The sequence below is a fragment of the Solea solea genome, chromosome 4, assembly GCF_958295425.1.
Source record: "Solea solea chromosome 4, fSolSol10.1, whole genome shotgun sequence".
Lineage (NCBI taxonomy): Eukaryota > Metazoa > Chordata > Actinopteri > Pleuronectiformes > Soleidae > Solea > Solea solea.
Genome location: NC_081137.1, coordinates 11140021 through 11158198, shown reverse-complemented (window position 1 = coordinate 11158198; position 18178 = coordinate 11140021). Strand labels below are relative to the sequence as shown.

Genomic DNA, 18178 nt, shown 5'->3' with positions numbered 1-18178 from the left:
AAGATTAGGTTTGAAAAGATAAGTTTTGGTTTGTTATTTTGCCACTGATCCTCTCCAAAAAAATAATAAAACTGTTGCACTTGTTTTCAGAATTTGGATTTATTTTGGCTTTCTTTGGAAAGACGAGGTGGAAAACACACACACATGCTACCCATGGTTTCCCTAGGCCAGGGATGTAACACTAGGTTTTAGGTGAAATTCATTGTTTTCACATAACTGCAAGTTACTGTAATTCAACAACAACAGATACTCCATAGTAACAAGATTGGGGGCCAAGCTGTTTAGGACATTCCTGGAAAAAACAATTGTCATGTATAATAGAAACAATAATAAATACACACTACAATGATATAATAATAGAGAGAGCAAGGAGCACATGTTTTGGCTGACCATGGATGAGCATGTGTAGAAAAACATACTTGATTTTTGATTTGGGCGATCTCCCTCTTGCTGGGGGCGTTACTCTTCAGGTGGTCCAGCATAATCTGAGCATCAGCCAGAAGGACTTTGGTTCTCTTCAGGTCCTTCCTCAGTCTCTTCTCTGTCTCCACATCCCGCTGACTCACCTGAAGGACAAACCAACCCGCTTTAAATGGTTACAATAAATGAATGGTTTCATTCAGGCTCCTCCAAAACCCAATTCCGTCTCTTGGTACTCACAAGCAGCTTCTCTTTGAATTCAAAGAAGTGGCCAACACTAAATCACACACACACTTAATTGCACTGACAGAGACCAGAGGTGGAGTGCTGAGTGATGACAGTACCTGGTCCTGGGCATTCAGCAGTTTAGACTCCAACTCTCTTCTGTCACGCAACACTTTCTGCTTGTCTTCATACTCTTCCTCCAGCTGCACCTCCATCTGTTTCAGCTGCAGGACACATGCACCGAGTGTCAAGGAGGCACCAGCAGATGATCAGTGGCAAACAGAGTCAGATTGAACACATCGTCAAGCATCCAGTTAGACACGGCTGCTCTCTCACACACATCAAAGACAAATGCATCCCCCCTGAGTAGATGCAATAGCCTCGGGATCCACCAAACACTGCTTTGAAGACATAGTGTTGTGTTCCATCTTCACTGTTGAAGATGTTGAACATGCAGATGTGAATGCAAACACCGTTTGGAATCTTGTTTAAATTTATTTTTGGTTTTTTGAAGTGTGGTTGTGGTTGCAGCTGAGAACCTGCACTGAAGGCCATCAGTGAAAATATGGGTATCAGCAGGGACACAAAGAAAAACTAAGTAATAAATGATGACATTGTGCTGCCTAATGAATGCTTTGCTTTACTGTCTGATTATTGTTTTTGTTATTGTGATTTGTAAAAGATTTTAATCTCAATGTGACTTGTGTGACCTGGTGTGCAACCAGGACAGTGACGCTATGTAAAATAATATTATGCAAGAAAGGGAGATTATTAATAAGCAGCACATAATACCTTCTTACTGCAGGAGCGCCTAATCTCATCCACTTCTTCGTCCTTACTCTCAATGTCTTTAGAGTGAGTTTGCCGCTGTCGCTCCATCTCCATCTCAAGCCGCAGCTTTGCCTGAGTGAATGATGAGGAAACAAACATATAACACATTTCGAAAACCCATCCATCCAAAATGAGAGGAAGACTTTGTACATTTAGTTTTAAAATGTAGACATTTGGAGGGAAGCTGGTATTATGTTAAGGTTTTTTATGGTTCACAATATGAGCAGATTTTAGCAATAAAATAAAATCAAATCTGCACACCGTACCTGCTCTAGCATCTGGATGCTTCCAGCCTGTTCATCCAGCTCTTCCTCCTGGTCTTTCACCTTAGCCTCAAGGTCATGAAGCTGCTTTTTCAACTTGGATAGAGAGGCTTCATCCTTGGACTCCTGGGAGGCCAGATCCTGCAGTTCTGCCTCCAGCTGCTGCACCTTCATACTTGCAGTGCACAATTCACCGTCCTTGTCCTGCAGACGGATGAAAAAAGGGTGAAGCACACGTGTGGACCCGCCCGCTTATGTCATACAGAGAGCACAGAGATCGGACATATATAGTCCCCAAGAGAGGACACCTGAGTATGTGGAGTATGTTCTCTAAAGTAGCTTGACCTGCAGCTGCTGACGGAGGTTAAACATTTCTCCAGTCATCATATCTTTCTCTCGAGCCAATTTCTCCCGCTGGCTCCTTTCTCTTTGCACCTCGGCCTGAGCCTGGTTCTGCTCCAGGTCAAATCTGAAACACACATGCAAGTGCAAGTGAGTATCCAGCACAACAGTAACTTCAAGTCACATGACACATGCATTATGTTGTAAAGGTTTCGGGAAGTGATGGATAAAATAATAATCAAACTGAATATGCCTCCACTAAGTAGTACACTTTCAATGTACATATATATGTACAACAAGCACTTTATGATGTGACAGGAATTTCAAGTTCAAGACGCCAAAAAACATGTTTTGTGATTTTTGACCTTGTAAATCAAAATCTCGTCAATCATGGCATTTAAGCTAATGCAATCAAAATGCAAAGTTACAATTGTGAGGTCATGAACAAATCCAAGTGAACGGTTGAAAATATCTCTCCAAGGCATTCTTCAGATGTTGTCGTCACAGAAATGGGACAAATAGAAAATAAATGGACAACCTGAAAAGATAATGTCTACTGCCACTGACTGCCGCCAGGTATGAAAGCAAACAAATAATTATATTGAGACTACTCACTAAATACCTAACTTCAGTTAGTTGGAAGATGTTCAGCTTATCCTTGGCACAGAGCCTAGAATAGGCTGAGCACTACCTCTATTTTCTCCTCAACGGTTTTCCACTTCCATTAGCCATCAATTTACAATTGGGTTGTAATAATGTGCAAAATGTTTTCTTCAATTGTCTAGGGCAGAAGCACTTATGGTTAGTGAACTTAATAGCTGAGTGTTTCATGCTGTCAGCTTGTTGTAATTCCCTGTTTTTCTTTTTTTTTCTTTCTCTCTGAAGCACAGCTGAAAATAATTTCACCCACAGAGCGTCTTCAATTAACCACAGGGGAGAGATCACATTCTGCCACAGTGATAGCTTCTCAAGTGCTTAAAGTCGGAGTCATTTTCTCAGCTAATGCAATTCCACAGATTACAGAACATCTCAGTCACTATTCAAATTAAAGGAAACTTTAGTGTTCTGCCGAGTACGAGCACAGACACACAGAGAAAAGAGTCATGTGCTCCCTGTGTAGACTGTATGTAAAAAGACATGGGAGCCTTCTGGTTTGAAAAGTGGAGGTTAGGAAGTAGTACTAAGCCTCCAGGGGGCGACTCTGCTGATTAGGTTAAACATAAAAAAAAAACAGTAAACATTTTCCTGAGGAATAAATGGTCTCAAACACTTATTTTAGTTTTTCTTCAACAGACAATGATGTCAATTATGTGAAATATGCTTCCATTTAGAGGAAAATAGAATGTAAACATGGAATTTATCATCCAAAAGGCGTTGTTTTGTAACCGCAGGACTAGGTCCACTTTTTACATAATCTATGATGTGTACAATCACAGAAACAGTGAGAGAATGAACCAAACCAGGGCGATTAAGGAAGGAAAATACAAGTCATAAAACGAAACAAACAACAAAGATAAGTGACAATGAATGCAGGTGCAAGCCAGGTGGAACTATGACATTGTGCATCTTGGATGGAGACCATAGGGCCCTTTGATTCGTAAATTATTAATCATAATACAAATTGGTAATCAGCTACATTCATCAGACTGTTTTTTTGGAGGTTATGAATTAATGGTTCATTCAGAACTGATTGTTCTCCTGTGCCCTAATTTGAGTTTGACTCAATTTCTTAATAAGTAATTAACTATTCTATAATGAATTAATTACTAATATTCAAAATTCATAACAATAACATTGGTTTCCCCTCAAATGATTGTATATTCAGTATTGGGAACACTGAAACCAGACCGGACTAATGACAAGGTTAAGGTGAAACTAAAAGTAAGTATAACCTTTTCTCCACTGATAAGAACCAATCAGGAAATGAAGTGAATGGTAACTGCATAATGTTTCCAAAGGTCTATGTTTTCACCCTTCTTTACTTAAATGCAGCCCTGGAGTTTTCAAACAAAAATGGCGCCAAAAGTGTTTTTAAAGGTTCTTTGTCTTTGACACTACAATAAGTTGACAGGTGTATCTGGAGCAAAAGCCGTGCACTTAGTATGAGTAGTATGAATGTAGCCTGTGGAAGACTTAAGGACAGAACAGAGAGATTCAATAGAAGGACAGACAGGAGGGCTGGAGAATGATTTGAAACTTACTTCCTTTGTTTCTTCTCCAGCTCGTGGTTCCGGCTGTGCAGTCCCTCCAGGTGAAGCTTAGTGTCCTGTAGCTCTGCTGTAAGTTTCTGACACTTTTTCTTCAGCTGCTGCACAATGCGCTGCACATCCTCGTTATCTGTCTGCAAATCAGCCACCTGCAGCACACACACACACACACACACACACACACACACACACACACACATTTGCATTCCTCTTTTAGTGATAGTTTAATGTATACATTGAATAGATTTTTGTATTTGATTTAATAAAACCAAAACCTTCTTACCCTTCTCTCAAGATGTCTTTTGCTCTGCTGCTCTGTCTCCAGCTTCTCATCAAACTCCTGTTGTAGCTTCTGTTTGGTGAAGTCCATTTCACGAATGGCTCGGTTGTATTTTATCCGCCACTCCCCTCCTAGACAGAAAGACACAGAATTTAGAAGAAGAAAAAGTATGCGTGACATGTGGGTGTCTCTTGCCTTTAATGCAGGCCTTACATTAAAGGGTATACACAGAGGAAGAGGCTCAAGAGCTCAGGAATGATTGATGCTGTGGATTAAGAAGTGTACTGTACTGGCTGCAATCGTTATCACGTTCAAGGAGTAAAATAATACAGAATCTGTCGGGAAGTAAAACTCTCACTCGTCATATCTCGACCTTATGGGGTCAAGACAAATTCCGACGGGAAACTAAGAAGCAAGCCTTCATTTCTAAGCTCTAATCTTGGATAAACCTGAGGTAAGGATTCAGAGCACACCACAATAGTAGTTAGAGAAGGACATGTCTAAGTGGCACTTTCCACAGTTCTTAGCCGACCCTAATTCTGGAGCTGTCACAGGCTATCAGACGTATAACAGTGGCCATGCAGGCGCACATTCAGGTTCAGATTCATTTCCAAGCCTTATCATTTTAGAGGATGTCCATTTCTCCTTCACATACCAACACCGGCTCTTCCATCAGCGCCGCTCATTAGCATATATATAGCATAATGACAACTTGCGGGGCCACCGGCTCTGATCCTAATGATTATTTTCTCATTCATCTAAGAATTCTGAAATGCTCTGTAATGGCTTGTCTGCTGAGGTGGGTTGAAGGAGGTAGGAACACAGGAAAAGAAAAAAAACCTCATAGACAATATGCTCGATGTGGGGGCTCTGTTTCTATCCCAGCAGGGGGACACCAGTAAACCACAGGCATTAGTGGTGTTCCTGAGAGCAGGCATCTTCATCCCTAAGCAATGCAGTATATCCCAAAGTTGTAAAATACACTTAAGAACATTATGTGAGATGTCTCCTGCTGAAACAGTCAAACAAAGACAATCATTCCCTGCTGCTTCACTTTAAGTGGGATTTAGAAAAAAAAAGAACACAGAACACACACATAATGCTGATAAAAGCAGTTTCAGTAAATTATGCTTTTGACCTGAAATGACATAGCCATTAGACATGCTTCTGAAAGGTTGTCATGAGGTATAATTAATTCAGGCATTTAAAACAAATGTTTCAAAACACTAATGGCTAAAACTGGGACAGCAAAGACCCAGTTCAGACATGGTATTAACATCCGCACTGAGAGATCCGATCACATATGGTAAGCCTTAACTAGGACTGTTCACACTTGGCATTGAATTATGTCCTGGATGCATCTCCTGACCACAAATATGTTCACATGTGAGTTGGACAGGGCGCTAGAATCGAAGTCAAGAAGGTAGCAGCCTACTCTGCCTATTGTTTAAGCCATTAGTCATATGGGGGGGATCTTAGTGCATTTGCCGATATATAGCAATACATTTAAAAGCCAATATCGTGCCGGTAATATCATACATCTCTAGTTATCAGTGTTAATATTATGCTGCGGCAGATCGCTTGTCATGAGCTGAAGAGGCAGTCTCTAATCTGTCCTCTTGTCATGACCACATGTGATGTCAAACCATGACAGAATCTGAAGATGCATTCAGGGTGGATAAGGAGCATTCCGACCTGAACTTAATGCGATCTGTTAATTCCAAGTCTGAAAAGGGTCTTTGAGACATACGAGACCACACAAATCCATCCTCAGGACGCATTACGGCAGCCCATGGCCGAGTACCAGGCTGGTAATTGGGCTTGTAACTGAAGGGACACTGGTTCAAATCCTGAGACAGGTCAAGGGCTGAGGTGCCCCTGAGCAAGGTACCCAACCCCGCATTGCTCCTCCGTGCAGAGAGGTGCTGCCCACTGCTCTTGCACCCAGTTTATGTGTGTTCACTACTTGTGTGTAAGGACGGGTTAAATGCAGAGGTCAAATTCACTACCAGTAATTGGTGTGTGTTCAAAATAAAACAATTCTAATTAAAGACCATCTCCCCAAGTGATATATATATATATATATATATATATATATATATATATATATATATATATATACATATACATATATATATATACATATATATATACACATATATATATATATATATATAGATATATATGTGGCTATGTGGCTTTTCTGGTATATGAAAGCCACAGTGATTCACTGACTCACTCAGGAAAGGGAGGGGTAAGGAGAGGAGTACTCCATTTGTTGCACTCTGCAGTCTAATGATTAGATGTCACTAAATCTTACACACTGGACTTTTAGTGCCAGGTGTGAACAGTCGCATTTAACGCTGCTCCCTTTGGCTCTCTCAGGACAGATGTTAATACCAGATATGAACAGGATATAATCACATCCTCAATGTCTGCTTTGGTCCTATTCTATATCTTGGACAGACTGCATGTGATTCTTTGGTGACTGCAATGTCACAAATGATGACTCGCAGTTTCTGCCTCAACTCACCAGCATCATCATCATTGTCCATCTCCCCATTGAGCTCTGATGTTTTCATGAGTCGAGCTTCCATCAACTCCATCTCTTGTGCTTCTAGTTTTTTCTTCATGGCATCAAACTTAGCCTGGAACAAAAACAGGGGGAAAAAAATCAGCCCTGTTGCATTTATTTTTGAAACATGAATCTATGTTGTGCATTATATTATGTGCCTGTAGATCCTTCATGTCCTTCTCCAGGTGAAGTCTCTCTGAAGTCTCGGTCTCCAGCAGCTGTGATACTGACTCACTGGTGCTTCTCTCATCAGCCAGCTCTGCCAGTAAGTCAGTGATCTGAACAGAAGCACAGAAACCAACACATCAATACTTGCCAAAGAACAAGTGAGACATCAGATCCTGATGTGAAAGAAATGACTACAGTTTAACTCCACTGCCACTCTCAAACACCAGGCTCCCAGCATGCATTGCCACAGGTGAAGGGACCCACCCTGCTCTCCAATCGATCCGTGTTCAGTCTCAGCTCATTTCGCTCTTTCTCCACCCTCTCCAGTTTGGATTTCTGCAGCTGCAGCTCCTCCTGTAGCACAGAATAAAACAATGTGTAAGATTTCATGTTCAGTCACGGGTAAATTATTAAGTATTACAAGACAAAAAAAAAAATGTATCTTTAATATCACGCAGTGCCATGCCGGTGCAGCCAGCAGTGAGTTTTGACAATGAATCAGAGGCTGCACAGTTGAGTGTCTCAGACATAGAGGTGTGCGCTCACGTCTTTGCTTCGCATCTGTTCCTCACTGAGTTGGACCTTAATGAGGGGCTGCACTGTGGTGAAGAGCTTCCACCATGGCCAGTCCTTCACGCCACGGTTCTTCTTGATGTTTTTCTGGACGCAGCGGATTGCCAGATCCTGGATCTAAACGCACACACAGAGAAGGAATAGCCAAAGACGACCATAAACAGAATGCGGATGTAGGCGTTTGTTGTAGTGTGTGTGTGTGTGTTAACTCTGTCACAATAATAGTGCGACTGTAATTACTTGTGACTGTATCTGTAATTCATAATTGCAGGGCACACTGACATAAATGAAAAATTGAAGGGTGAAAAATGTATAAATTAAAGAAGTGGCATTCATTAAACCCATCTTATCTATATGCAACATGCATATTATTTACATTTTAAAAGCAAAAAAAAGAAAAAAAAGAATTTTCCATTTGGCTGTCAATATTTCAAAAATAAAACTAGTTTAATGCTATTAAAGTGAAGGTGATAAACGGATATGTTTCCACTCTTGGATAAAAACGCGATATTCTGAGGCAACTTCTCTGTTTCTGAGGCTGCTCCACATCTTAGCTTTGATTCTGTCATCACATCTGCAAAATGCTAATGTCACCTTGAGGTAATCTGTGAGGATGTTGCAGGCCGGATAAACCTGGGTTATATGTTTCCCATACTGTGTTTGTTTTTCAGGTATTCATACTTTTGCTCCTATTCTGGCTGTTCAGGGTGATATGGGTTGTTTTCCTGGGTCATTTGGACCTAAATGTGAAATCAAACGATTGTGGAATTGTTGGCTTCATAGGCCAGAAAACAAGGTGAATAAGAAGATTTCCCTTTGAAGCAAATCACAAAATTCTCCATGGACTAAAGAGTTGTTGGTTTACAATATATAGTATTTAATGTTTATATAACTTACCATGTAGCATGAACACAATTTGAAGCAAATTACTGGCTAAATCTGAGGGAAAATGGCAAAAAATGACATAACACAAATCATTAATGACTCCTTTACAGAGCTCATTTGCTGTTTTTCAATCGTGTGTTATATTGCCTGTGTGTGTGTGTGAAAACCTGCAGGCTCTCTACACAGTGCTTTCCGAAGCTGGAAGCTAATTTTTGATTAATTAAATCAAACATGTTGGCAGCTAATTCAAAGTATTACACGATTTCCATGGTGCTTATGTATGAGGCCCTCTACAAGCGGCAGATTATGGGCAAACCCAATTAGAGCAACACAGTTCTCAGCATCAGGTACATTTCGCCCTGAAGGTACTCTCTATGACCAATTAGGATTTGTCACACAGTGAAAGCCTCACCATGGACTGAAATGCAGCAAATCTGTAACCGAATGTTTAAACACTTCTCGCTTGTCATATTTAGTCTAACATGAGGAAGAAACAAACAAAAGCTTATAGCGCAGGAGCGCCGTGGATAAACATTTTGTATTCATATCACATTAAGAGTGTGTGACAACTGTGAGACAGCATTATGTGAATTACGTGAAATCCTTCACAGCAGTTTTCAGGGGAATTCTTCACCATAAAATCAACTCTCACTATTAAGATTTTCATGTAGGGCCTCATTAGGAATATAATGATGATAATGCTTGACTATTTATAAATATATTTATTTGTAAAACATGACATACGCGTCTTAGAATTAACCTCCATTTTGAAATTATAATTTAAAAGGCAGATAAACATAATTAAAAAACATAATTTTTTACACAAAATGACGTACAAAACCAAAGCACACTTTGGAAGGGGGGCGGGGCTGGGCTGAAATGGTCTGTATTTATAAAGCACTTTTCTAGTCTTGCTTGATGACCACTCAAAGATGCTTCACACTACAGTTTGTGCCATTCACACCCACTCACTCACACATTCATTCAGCCCATCTATATGCAATTTCTATCACACATCTTTAGCCATTCAGTCACCCATCCATCAGGAGCAATGTGGGGTGTCTTACCACAGGACACATCCCCATGTAGACTAGCAGAGCTGCAGTAGAATTGTCCCTCAACTAGTTCAATGTTGAGGGTATGTACAGCATATACACGTAAAAGTTTACTAACATTTTAATTGAATTCATAATGATTGAAAAAAAAAAAAGTTGGAAAATTCAATCATCAACCCACACCCACTGTGAAGTCTTGTGATCATTGAAAGCAGAACCTTCAAGAGACATTTACCATCATGTCTGTACATACTTTACATGGACACATTGTATTTATTATTCAGCTTTAATTATGTCATAGAATTTAAAGCTTATACCAATTAGCATACATGTTTATTGTTGTGTCCGTGTTACTTTTATTTTGAAGGAGCAAATGCAATGCACCAAGTTTCATTATATACTAATGTAGAAAGAATCGGTATCATAACAGTGGGAGGTATTCATGTTTCTCTGATATCAAACTCACGTATGCAGAATAAAACAACTAAAAAAAAGGTGAACTGCTGCAATGAATGGAAACACTTCAAATTAATATGATTAAGTAGTGCTGGACTAAGGCTGGCTAATGCACTCTGTGTATTGTTGTTCTTACAAAGTAGATTACTAAAAAAAGATATCCGACGGACAGAACTCCCAATGTGAAAAGTACCAGCTGAGCCAAAATAACAGACTTTTAAAATGTCAGGTTGTCCCCTTGAGGAGTAAGTTGAAAGAATGGTGAAGGGGGAAAAAAATCAGGGGAAAAATGTGTTTTTGTCATTTTTGCCATTTAATGTCACCCAGGCTTGGCACAGCATCGCAAGGTTAACATGCCAGAGAACATCAATCAAGGGAACTGGTGACTTTCTGTCACATCCACATATATCAACCGACCAGCGAGTGTCTGCGAGGCTTCACCACAACTCTCTCACACCTTTCCACAGGCAAATTACCATCTACTTGCTAATGCTACATTCTTCATATGGACCAGAGTGACATCAAGGGCACGCGTGGTTGTTATTGATTAAGCTAAGACTCAATGGCAACACACTCTGAATGTTATTGGAGAAGAAATGTAAAGTTGTTAGTAATCCACTCCAACACAGCTTTGAATCCGTAATAATACATAGAGTGGGAAAAAAAATGTCCTTCACATCTTCATCATAGACAAGCGCATTATGAATGAATAAATGTAACATCTGAGGAGTAAAGCACTTTTAGATCTACTACTTCTGATTTCTCTACACTGCAAAGTCATCCCATGACTGCAGACACTGACTGAAATCATTCTAGTGAAAGCTTGTCTTAAGAATTCTTTTAGTATCTGTCTTCAAAAGCAGACAATAATTGAAAGGACAGGAGACTTTTGTTGTTGTTGATGTTCGAATTCTGCTTCCGTTTGGTCTTGGGGAACATAAACGATGGAGGCTAACATTATTTATTTGCTGCATCCTTCATCTGAAAGCAGCCTCTGTCAAACACAACTATCCGAACTGACTGAGGGAGTGTGTGTGTGTATACAGCAGCAGAGTAGGGGCGGACAGGGAAACTGCTGACTGACCGAGTTTTTCAAGCAGTAGAAATGTATTTTATTTTCTAAACACCACTACACTGAAAAAGAGAGAGCCATGTGGAGACTTACTATGTACATTGCCTTGAGATCATGTATGTTGTGAGATTACCTGCCTTAAATTACCTAATTAAAAGTGATTCCAACTGTATATTGTATGAAGTACTACTGTGCCTTGAAATCGTGCTTGACTTTATGTGTGTTATTATGTCGCATTATAAGTCACTTTTTAATAGTCCCGCTGAGGATGAATGAAGTTCATTAAAATGAGCTGAAATAAATCAACATGACACATTGACTTTACTATTAGAAACACCTACATTAGTTCACCCTGTACTCCTTCATGACTATCACAATCCCACATCACGCCTTGTCATGCCAATCTGAACTGAGTTTAAGCAATAAAGAATTACAACATAAAGTAAAAAAAAAACCAACGTCTTAAGTTTATTTATTTTTTTATATATACACATTTGCAGAACATATGGGGACATAAAAGTGTGGAGGGAAAAATATGCCTTTCTACTAATGGACTTTGTAAATGCACAGTTGCTTAGCAATTTCTGCAAGATTACCCGCTGTTGATTTTCCCTCTAAGTTGCAGCACTTTATGAAGCATTACGCTTTTAGTCTGCTGTACTGTATAAATAAGGACCTTAGTCATATGGGGGCACAAGATATATAAATAACCCATGCCCCATTTTCAACCAGTATCCATTACTACAACTCTTATGGTAAAATCATTTATAGCAGAAAAGAGGGGGAAGTTCAGCAATATAAAAGGCCATATTGATTTACCTTAAAGCAAAGATGACAATTTAATCGTTGCACGGGCATTACATGCGAGTGAACAAGATATCTACTCACTAACAGCATGTCAGAGTGGATGGAGACCAGTAACATTGATTCTGTTGCTGTGGATGGGTTCATCAGCAGCTAACTGAAGTGGCACATTCACTTAAACAATAATTGCAGAGCGGGCAGAAGGACTGCACGGCTCCATATATCACGAGACAACGTGGATGAGATCCAGAAAGATGGACCCATCACACTGGGAGAAAAATGGAAGAAGGGTGGAGCGTGTGTGTGTGTGTGTGTGTGTCAGCAGCACGTCTGATATGGCTGCAAAAAAAAAAAAAAAAAGCAACAGGAGTGGAAGTGTCATTATCTAATATCCCCTCGGGAGAGCTGAGTGGATGGATTACAGTACAGGAGAATGAAGGGTAAAGAGCAATAGATTTAGAGAACATATTTGTAATTAGCTGAAGATTTACAGCAGAGCGTGTTAGATCTACCCCAAGAGCAGAGCAAACAGACACTAAAATTAGCTCTGAACAAGGAACTCTCAACTCCTGGTGGACTCCAAGGCAACATGGCCTCTGGAGCTCAACATTCTTTAACTGCCTTATTAATAAATAATAATAAAAAAAAACAACCTAAGCAGCAAAATGGACTTTCATACTTACTTCTTCAACCTTACAAGCAAGTATTAAATCTGTTTATGCTCTGCGCCTGAGAATACATCTGAATCCACTTTATTTTGTATGTCTTTGGTGAGCTTAGACCAGAGGTGGGTGGGATTTTTCTCCAGAGGGTCATGGTGACAACATGGCCGCACATGAAATTATGACAACAACCATTCTTTTACTGCTTTATCCGCTCCATGATTGTTTGGGTCAATTGTCTGAGCCAATCTCAGCTGACAGAGGGCGAAGGACGAGGTACACTGTGGACGGGTCACCAGTCCATCACAGGGCAAACACACAGAGACAAAACCCACATGCACTATGCTGCCTGTTATGACAACATATCCGACTGATTTTTCATTCTAATATAACCCATCAAATATGCACCATGCATCACTGTTTTTACATTTTTAAAGGTCCATGTTTGTATAAAAAAATAGATTGTCATGGCCTTTCTTTGTACTTTTGGCAAAGCTTTGTGGAGGCCAACAATGTGCGCTGCCATGTTTTTACAGCAGGCCAAATGGTCGTGCATTTTGCATTTTAAAGCAGATGCTTACCACATCAACCTAATGCACCAAATCCTGATGCTTTACTACTGTATACATCACACATGCTGGTTCTTGCACCTTCCGTCTGACCACAGAACATGTTTTGTCTTTCAGTCCCTCTCAGATAAGTTCCAGCCCAGAGAACTCTGCTACTGCAACACACTCACAAGCTCATGTGGTTATGTCATCACAGTAGCATGACTGTTTACATACAATACCTCCTGAGGGCTCGCTGTTCATGCATATTCAGTTCAGCAGTTTCCATCCTGGGTGGAAACTGCACTGAGATTTCCTGTCTGCCTGAGTCTTTTCACAGAATTATGTAATGTAGATGGTGAAAGACCCAAAGTAAACTGTTTGCAATCTTGGACTTAGATACTGTACACTCTCTCAAGAAGTCTGGCACAAAATAATCGGTCTAACTTGCAAAGACTAAGCCTTTGGTTTATCAAACCCTCGTCTGTTCACAGTTAACCTGTTAATCGTGGAACGTTCCCACATAGTGTTACATGTATAACCTTTACAGTCTTTTTTTTACATATTTGCAAAAGACAATTAGGTCTGCCAGCTGTACGGTACAGTAGTGGCAAACAATGTTGCCTCACAGCACGAAGGTTCAGGTTTGCGACCCCAAAACATGCAGAGGTTAATCGGACACTGTACAGTAACTGTGTTAATGTGAGAGTGAATGGTTGTTCGTCTCTGTGTGTTTGTTTGCCCTGCGATGGTGTGGTGACATTTTCCAGGGTGTACCCCGCCTTTCACCCTATGTCAGTTGGGATTGGTTCTCGTTCTCCTTAAACAAGTGCTGAACAATGAATGAATTAGATCTGCCAGTGAAAACACAGAAAATCTTCTTTTGATTTCTTCTTCTTTTGAAAGATTTTCTTCAAGTTCAAGTGACACAATTTTTTTTTACAGAAATTAGTTTAATATAGAGCTTCATCTCAACATCTTCCCTACCTTTCTTTTTTTGCAGGCTTGCCGTGCCAGGAAGCCTCTACTGGCCGCTTGGAACAGGGTCAGATTACGCTTGGTCTGCTCATCCCTCTGTTCCTCCAACTTTGCCAAGGTGCCAGCTCTGAAGAACAACTGGAGCAAAACACACACACACACACACAGAGAAAATCAAATTAATTTATTAGTAGAGGATAAAGTCATTGAGATATTGTGTGATGCTCATTTCAGCCGTGGGGAAATGCGAGTTCAAGGCCGTTCTTTAATGTGAAGCCCCAGCAGGAAAATAGACAGAGGAGTTAAGAAGTAAATAGGTGCACTGAAGCAGTAAATCAATAAGAAACAGTGTAATCTGTGGACGAGTGGTCTTATCTGAGTGAGAGAGCTGTGATTAAGGCATTATCTCAGACAATCAGTCCAGTGTGTCTCTAAAGGGCCAAAGGTAAAACACAGGTAAACCAGCGCAGAGAGATCAGGAACTGTGAATGTTTTCCATTATTAATGACAGCATGCCATTAATTAATACATTATATATTATATATTATATACTAATGGCTCGATACCACTTTTTTACCACTGTTTTTGATCACTGCATCCCTCCCTCACTCACATCCATACATGTGTATTCAGTGTGTGCTTAGTTTACATGACATTTTGGGTTTTTCAATCATACCAGATGACATGCTTTTCTTTTAGTGAGGGATTTTGTGCTGTATTGGCCTGACACTGAATATCATATCGAAGGCAGATGACATTTTCAACCCAATGTCTGTCTAAATATAGGTCCAAGTGCTTTATGAATTAGCACATCCATGATATTTTAACAAAGCACAAGATGGAAACAATCAAACAGCTTTGGTTGGGAGATCTGATGCATTCAGTGAGTCATATCGGTAAATGTTACAAGAAATCGTCACGTGTACGTATTGGTGTAAAGTTATTACTAACAGGCTTTGAATCCATTGCTGCGGGGTTATATGAGGTTGGTGAAATTACCATGCAGGGGAGACAGGTTGCTAAGACGCCACCGGATTGCTCTGGGAACGGCCAAATGTGCGACTCAACTCTGAGCCCATTTCACACTCCAAACTTGTGGCATCATGTGAAGCTCCTCCAAATCTTTACTGTGTCAAGTTCTTTTTCATATCTGGGAGCGTAAGTTCTACTCTTTGCTGCGTGATTGCTTCTTTTGAATTCTTACTTGGATGGTGGCCACTTTTACGACTGATAGGATTAGACAATCTGTCTGCCAGGCTGTGTTTACTGTGATTGCTTTGCAATGGTTGTGGTGAAAAACAAAGAGAGACATCAGCTGGGAGAATTTGCTCCCAACTACCTGAAATGAAAGAGTGAGTTATGGTCATGTAGTGAGGCAGAGAAAAGACATGCTTCTTGGGTAGCAACTGGTTAAAGAAGAGGCCCGATTTGGCAACTCTCCCGTAAAAACAAAAGGGTGGCAAACAAACCCCAAGGAGGAACAAGTGTAATGAAAGACACACTCCCCCAGACAGCAAGTGTCCTTTAAATACATACAAGAATAAAAGGAGCTCTGTGCTTCAGCTCTGTGCTTGGAGCTTTAAGAAGGAACAAAACTGGCAGTGGTTCACAGCAATGGTTTATTTAGTTATTTCAAAAGCTGTTCATTTGTTTGAGGTGTGGTGAAATGACTCACCCTGCTCAGTCCCATGTGGAAGCTGCTCTTCTCCAAATCCAAGGACTCAAGTAGCTCCTCCACCGCCTGGAAAAAAGCAAAAACGTACACATACACAAATGAATACACACACACACACACACACACACACACAGGTTGGATCCAGTGTGAAACTTCTCCAGCTCAGATGTCCACAGTTCCCTAAAGATGCTATCCTCAACAATAGTACAGTCCTTCTTATCTTCGCTGACTGTATTTTGTTTTTGGTAGTTTAGAACAAATATGTTTGACCCCACAGATTTAAAATCTTCCAACTACAACAACAAACAGACATTTGACCCCCAGAATCAACTTCCTTCAGACATATTCCTTTTGATTACCCTGTTGCAGCACTGAACTGGAGCAACACAGAAGTACACTACCAGTCAGTGCAGAGCCTCTTCTTTCCTTGTCCTTCTATGAATCTGGGTATACTGTAGGTGTATTACTGTGTCAGACTTGTGTCTCTATTTGAGCCTCCAGGCTGAAACACCACATCTAGATTAGACCAGAGGAGGCTTGTCGTGAGCACTGAGGGGCTTTTGTTTGCCAGCGTTTCCACAGAAACTTAGCCCTACAACACTGACACATGGGGAAACGGCTTTTCTCCCCCTTAAGAATGGGGAATATTTCATTCTTTCTCTGATTTCACTCTTTTTGCCGTCCAGAGAGCGGCGCTTCGAGAGGAACGACGCACTAAACGAGCTCTTTGATAGTTGATGTCATAGGCCTTGTTCAGACCTGATATCAACATGCATCCTGAGTGATTCAATCACCAGACAATGTTGAATTTAAGTGTTCACACCTTTTATTAACATGGATCCTGTATGAGTCTCCTGTGACCACATGTAACCGGATATCATTTACCCACGCAGGATGCAAATTTGATTTTAGCATCTGTTCAACTAAACAAAATTGTGTTTTTTAACAAATCTGACAATGTTTGTTGTGTGACTGTGTGTGTGTGTATTAAGATGGAGAAAAAACTATGTGGATAGAGCTGAATCTAAGAAGCTGTAACATAAAATCTGATTTTTTTCAACATTAGATAAAACTGTTGTGGGTCTAAGGATGGCAGCTGAGAGGGCGGCTCTAATAATTTGCAAGTTGCATTCACGCTTGTTGTTTCTTTAATTTAATCAATTTAACATTAAACACTTTTGATTATATGGCTGTTAAACAGGATTCCTACTAGTTGTTTAAAAATCGTTATTCTAATATAAAGGTCCAGTGTGAAATATTTAGTTGGGTTTGTTGGCAGAAATTGAGGATACTACCATTCATGCAATTGTTAGAATAAGACTATTACCTGCACTTTAGGCAAAGGCCTCACTTTACATAGGCCACTATCTTGGGCTGCCATGTTTCTCCAACAGCCTGAATGGACAATCACACCAAAGTGTGCATTTTACATTTAATGGTGGAAGCTTACTACACAAAAGGAAAAGAACGAGATATTTTAAGGCCACCGTAGCTCCCCGTTGTGCTTGAGAAAATGTCTCCAAGATCATTTTGATGGTACATCAAATTACTATAGGGTGAATGGCACCGATGTCAAAGCCTGAGAAGGTCTGCATCATCTGTATTGGCATGATGGGTCTCGGGTCAGCACCATGACACAAAAAGAACTGCAAAATGTGACTTTTTGCATAAGGAATATGTCACAGTTGAGTTTGCGGTGTGTCAGGCCATGCTATTGATGTCCTCTTGTCCTCTGTTTATGTTCATAAATCAAGTGATTCAATATGCATACAATGAGCAATAGGTTATATAAGATGGGTTGAAAATGCTAACAAAAGTACTATTGCCTTTTTTTTCCAGGGTGAGTTTTCATTTATAATACCTTGCAGAATAACATAATATTACTGTAGCTGCTCTTCACCAGTATCGTAGCCTGGTCAACAAATACACACGTTACTGCAATATATATTTCACGACCATTGCAACAGACAATGCCATTTACCAACTGCAGGGGGCACCAGAACTGCAAATCCTACATTATGAGAGAACCTGCACCTTTAAATGCCCATGGTTGCAAAAGGCGATGAGTACTTTTACTTGTATATTATTCTGTAGCTTTAAATGCAGTGAAACATTTTCTGATGTTCCTCTTTCCCAGTCAAGATACTGATGAGGTTAAG

General features: G+C 40.2%; 1 protein-coding gene across 8 annotated transcripts in view; it reads right to left on the bottom strand.

Annotated features, from left to right (window-relative positions):
• LOC131458504 (unconventional myosin-XVIIIa-like) overlaps positions 1-18178 on the bottom strand; it is an 89644-nt gene that overhangs the window by 24009 nt on the left and 47457 nt on the right. For 7 of the 8 annotated variants that reach the window (XM_058627647.1, XM_058627653.1, XM_058627645.1 and 4 more), the window contains 13 exons: positions 16020-16085; positions 14354-14482; positions 7858-8001; positions 7576-7665; positions 7302-7421; positions 7102-7216; positions 4572-4699; positions 4283-4437; positions 2085-2208; positions 1743-1943; positions 1438-1548; positions 765-869; positions 420-566 (listed from right to left, as the gene is read on the bottom strand). In XM_058627647.1, the coding sequence (XP_058483630.1) occupies positions 420-566; positions 765-869; positions 1438-1548; positions 1743-1943; positions 2085-2208; positions 4283-4437; positions 4572-4699; positions 7102-7216; positions 7302-7421; positions 7576-7665; positions 7858-8001; positions 14354-14482; positions 16020-16085 (1635 nt within the window). The remainder of the gene's footprint in view (positions 1-419; positions 567-764; positions 870-1437; positions 1549-1742; positions 1944-2084; positions 2209-4282; positions 4438-4571; positions 4700-7101; positions 7217-7301; positions 7422-7575; positions 7666-7857; positions 8002-14353; positions 14483-16019; positions 16086-18178) is intronic. The other variant, XM_058627646.1, reaches the window with a different exon arrangement.